The following is a 5,285-nucleotide window of genomic DNA, read 5'->3' as shown; positions in this document are numbered from 1 at the left end:
GCTCCGCAACGGGAGAGGCCACAACAGTGAGAGGCCCGCGTACCGCAAAAAAAAAAAAAAAATAAAATAAAATAGTATAAAAATATCTTAGGGTATTCTTTAATCTTTCCAAAGGACCAGGTGTAAATGAGGTACAAATCAGAACATTAAATGAAAACCCTTCTCTCTTATTCCTGTTAAAATTTCTGCTGAATTTACTTAAGACAAATATAATCAATACTTGATTAGCAGTAGGTCACATTGCCTTAGGATTTAAACGTTTAGCACTATCATATTTTCCTGCTTAAAACTTGTTATTCTTGAAAATTAATATCATTTTGATGGTGCTGTTGGGGTTTGGTTAGTAAATAGTCTCTTGAATGTTAAAACTCCAAGGAACTTTGTAAATTGTCCTTTTAGCAGGGCCGCTAGCCTCCAGCTCTTTCCCATCCACAATGGCACGGTTTACTGAGGTCCTTCTGTGCAGTGTGTTCCTGTGTGCTGTGCTAAGAAGGCAGTTCAGGGAATTCCCTGGTGGTCCAGTGGTTAAGACTTCACACTCCCACAGCAGGGGGCATGGGTTCCATCCCTGGTCAGGGAACTAAGCTGTGAGGCGCGGCCAAAAAAAAAAAAAAGAAGGCAGTTCACACATGATGCTGCTGAATCTTGGCATGGCCCTCAGGAGTTACCTATCATCACCATTTTCTAAATGGAGAAGCTGAGGCACTGAGAGATTTAAGTTGGTACAAGCCTCCAAGCTAGTGATTAAACTGGGACTATGGGCTGGGGCCACATCTGTTTGGCTCACACTGTAATTTTAGAATCTGAACAGGGCTTTGCACTTAGTGGGCACTTAGTATTTGTTGAGGGACAGCTCTTATTCACATCCAGGTTTAGGCTAATCCTAAGCTTATTGTTCTTTTTATTTTATTACATTATCTTTCTCTTGCCCTCTACCCACTGGCAATCATATTTTAGTAGTTATTTTTGTAGTTACCCATACAAGCATTTGACAATATCTGCTAACAAAATGTGTTTTTCAAAGAATAACGCCAACAAAATATGTTCTCACGTAATAACAAGAATAACAACAGTTGCTAACACTTAATGGGCACTTAATTGAGCACGTGTCAGGCATAGTTCTAAGCACTTTACATGTATTTACATTTATCCTCACAAGAATCCTATGAGGATGAGATTATCATTCTCATTTTATAGATGAAGAAAATGAGACACAGTGAGATTAACTTGCTCAACTTCATAAGTGATAGAAGATTCAAATGTACACTCTGTTTTTAACCACTAAACTGTCAACTTAGATGATTTTTACACATGCCAAATTGATGTAAGATTTTAAAATAGCTTTTATCCATTCAATAAAAATTATATCATCTAAATACCTGTACATGCAAGATTCTGTTGGCATGGTTGGTGATTTTACATGTGACAAAATGAATTTCTGTTTTTAAAAAGTCTGTACTAATACAACAATCCAGTATCTTTATGAAGAAAGGTTTTGTGTAAGTAGATTTTTGAAAACTTAAATGCTTGTTTAAATTTACAAATTCAAAAGTTAATTTAAATTTTGATTTACCGTTTTTCCCCCCTAAAATCTTACCTCCCTCTTTTCTTAAGCAGAATCTGCTTAATTTAATTCTTCATTTCTGGTTATTCAGGATCATCATTTTATGCTTCACTGATCACAGTGTGCTAGAATAAAGGCATGTCTTCAGAGATATGGGAGGGGTAAGGCTGTCTTCCTCCCCTTGTACCAAAGATCCAGAAGTCTTTCCTGTTTCAGTTTCTACTTTGGCTGCTTACAGGTTTTTCCGTCTCCGTCTCTGTGTTTACTCTTGGAACAACTGTGGCTCCTTCTCCCTTTCTAGACTCAACTTTATAACTGACTGTGAACCTAAAAGTTTTATAACCTGTCCAAGGAAAATCATCCAGGGGCTGAAGAGTGAATGCATAATCTTTGTGGCAACTATTTACTTACTTGGGGGCTGCCATCATTCTTTTTGATATAAAGTTTGCTGCGTTTTGACAAGTGCATACAGTCACATGACCACCAATGAAATCAAGACTTAGGACATTTCCACCACCCAAGAAAGTTCCATATGCCCCTCTGTAGTCAGCCCCTTCCATTACCTCCAGCCTGTGGCAATTATTAATCTGTTTTGCCATCTTCAGAATGTCATATAAACAGACTCGGAGAGTTTGTGGCCTTTTGAGTTTGGCCTTTTTTCGCTAAGCATAATGCATGTGAGATTCATTCATGCTGCTGCTTGTATCAATAGTTCATTTCTTTCTATTCCCGAGTAATAGTGTGTCAGACTCATGCACAGCAGTTAGTTTATCCATTCACAATTTGAAGAATTGCCTGGCTTTTGGATAAAATTATTGTCCTAAAAAATATTATTCTTCCCCCTTGTGTTCTCCTCCTAATGACTTAACAGCTTTACAGCAGAGAGCAGGACCTGAGACAGGGGCTTGTAAGCAGATGGTCTATTTTGGAAAGTGATCCAAGGAAACAGGAATGGGAGATAGGAGAACTGACACAGGAAAGGTTAGAGCCTTTAGTCGCTTTACTCTTATTGGATCCTGGTTGCTGCAGTTGCCCATTTATGGTTATTGCTGGCCATGGAAGTACCAAGAGATGCTCCATTAAGTCCTGGATTACGGACATAGTTCTTTCAACCCCAGTGTATATTGGAAACCCTAGGTGGACAGTTACCTCTGTCAACATAACAACTCCTTTCTTCGCATGCTGGTTCTTTGGTGGGAGAGTGAGGGGACTGCAAAATGACCCAGTGGAACCTGTATCCCATTCCTTGGTGGAAGTGTAGCTGCCTGCTTGAGAACTAGGACTTCAGTTCAACTGAATTTAGGTTTGAGGGGATGGAAAGCACAAATTCCATAACTGGGTCTCCTGGAGAGGGGCCAATCTACACATGTAGGTTGGGTACACATGTACCCATGGATTCTAGTGACTGGGGGGGGACCCAGCTGCAACCTATGGCCCAAGTGACGGGGCAGCTTATGCCATAGCCTGGTCCTGCAGCACTGCCTCCTCAGCACTCGCGGCATTCTGATGAATGGATCTGAGCAATAGTCACCAGTGTAGCATACATGGCTGCCAAAATCCCAGAAGGCCCATCCAGTGCTGCACCTCTTTCTTGGCAACAGAGGTGCAAGACTGAACAACTTGATCTTTACCTTATAGAAGCCCCCTGGCATATGCCCCAGACTACTGGCCCCCTGGGAGCTTAATTGATACTGGGGTTCCTGAATTCTCATAGGCTTTATATCTCACTCTCTGGCATGTCTTACTGGGCATCCAGGTCCTCAATTATCATTTCAGTTTAGCATGATATCATAAATGTAGTTGACCTCTGTGATATTCAGTAATGTCAAGATTGCAGGATGCCTGACTATGTCTGAATGTAGTGCAGGAATGTTGGCAATGCTGGGGCAGAATGTGGTAAATGTACGGTGCTGCTGAGGAGAGGGCCAGAGGATTTGAAGAGGGAGTAAGAGGGATCTGATTTTCTGTCTTTGGTTCTGAGTTTCAGGGCTAGTAGAACTCCACTTTCTAGATATTTGATTTATTATTGATAGGTTATGTATTTCTGAGTTCTGCATTTAGCTGTGGTTGAGAAAGACATGAGCAGTCCAGTAATTTGGGCTGCTTTCCCATTGGTGTAGGTGAGTGACAGGGTATTGAGGGCTTACTTTTTTGAGCATTGGATGTGAAAGAAAAGAGACCTGTAGAAAAAATGCCCAACCTCTTCTACTTCATGGATGCAGTTTGGAGCTCATTCTAACTAACTTACGGGTATCTCAGTCAGGAGAAATAATTGCTTTAATAAAGCAACTGAAATTGGAAGGAGAAAGAAATTATGAAAATATTCAGTAGCATTTCCTTTAGCTCATAATAACAATACTTTTTTTTTTTTTGCGGTACGCGGGCCTCTCACTGCTGTGGCCTCTCCCGTTGCGGAGCACAGGCTCCGGATGCGCAGGCTCAGCAGCCATGGCTCACGGGCCCAGCCGCTCCGCGGCATGTGGGATCTTCCCAGTCCGGGGCTCAAACCCGTGTCCTCTGCATCGGCAGGCGGACTCTCAACCACTGCACCACCAGGGAAGCCCAGCAATACTTCTTTTTAATCACACATATACATGATCAGTAGCTGGGAACTATGGGATTGGGATAGTGGAGAGATAATACTCCCAGCTGTAGGAAGACAAATATTACCTTGAACTGGGATGTGGCTTTGGGAATCCTTTGAAGAGCCAGTATGTAAAAATTATGATTGCTGAGTCCTGAAGTGGTAAGAGTACATTTTACTTATTTTAGCTCCCTTTTTTTTTTTTTTTTTTTTTGCTTATTGAATTAGGTTGAACGAGAAGCAATTATTTTAGATAATCTTCAAGAAGAACTCCCTGAAATTTCCAAAACAAAAGAGGCAGCCGCCACAGAGGAACTCTCAGAGCTGCTGGATTGCTTATGCCAATATGAAGAGAATATGGAGAGGCAGCAGCTGTTACTGGCCCTACTTCTGCAGCGCATAAAAAATATCCAGAACACTCCTGAAGGCTTAAGAGCTATGGGAACTGTTTCTGCATCTCAAGAGATTATGTCTATGCAAGAACGATGCAACAAGTAAGATTTATGAAAAACTGTTTAAGGAAATGTGCTTAACAAACTCAGGAAAAATTGAGAAAATATTGAATTTCTAGAATATAATTAGAATATAATTTCTAGAATATAATATTATAGAACAATGACAAATGATATGACAGAATCAAGTTGCGTTAACACTGATAGGTATAAAAATGTTGGAAATTAATTTTTTTTATTGGAGTATAGTTGCTTTACAGTGTTGTGTTAGTTTCTACTGTACAGCAAAGTGAATCAGCTATACATATACATATATCCCCTCTTCTTTGATTTCCTTCCCATTTAGGTCACCACAGAGCATTGAGTAGAGTTCCCTGTGCTATACAGTAGGTTCTCATTAGTTATCTATTTTGGAAGAGATTAATATTAACGATAATTAAAACAAGCACACATTTTCCATCCTGGTGTTTCAAATTTTTTTAAATGTTTGCTGTTTTTCTGACTTAGTAATACATATTCATTATAGGAAGTTTAGAGAATATGGATAATTATAAAGATTAATATAAAAACCACCTTTAATTTTACCACTCATCAACAATCACTACCAATCACGCATCTTTATTACTATGGCTATGCTTTAAAAAAAATTGTGATCATAGTACTATACTGTTTTATATTCTGCTGA

At 39.7% G+C, this 5,285-nt stretch overlaps 1 protein-coding gene across 3 annotated transcripts in view; it reads left to right on the top strand.

The window, feature by feature from the left end:
- SYNE2 (spectrin repeat containing nuclear envelope protein 2) overlaps positions 1 to 5,285 on the top strand; it is a 277,599-nt gene that overhangs the window by 128,468 nt on the left and 143,846 nt on the right. For all 3 annotated transcript variants that reach the window (XM_007460064.1, XM_007460063.1, XM_007460062.1), the window contains exon 51: positions 4,377 to 4,642. In XM_007460064.1, the coding sequence (XP_007460126.1) occupies positions 4,377 to 4,642 (266 nt within the window). The remainder of the gene's footprint in view (positions 1 to 4,376; positions 4,643 to 5,285) is intronic.

Source organism: Lipotes vexillifer, unplaced genomic scaffold (genome assembly GCF_000442215.2).
Source record: "Lipotes vexillifer unplaced genomic scaffold, Lipotes_vexillifer_v1.1 scaffold672, whole genome shotgun sequence".
NCBI lineage: Eukaryota > Metazoa > Chordata > Mammalia > Artiodactyla > Lipotidae > Lipotes > Lipotes vexillifer.
Note: the sequence above shows the minus strand (reverse complement) of the source record. Positions and strands in the feature narration are given on the sequence as shown.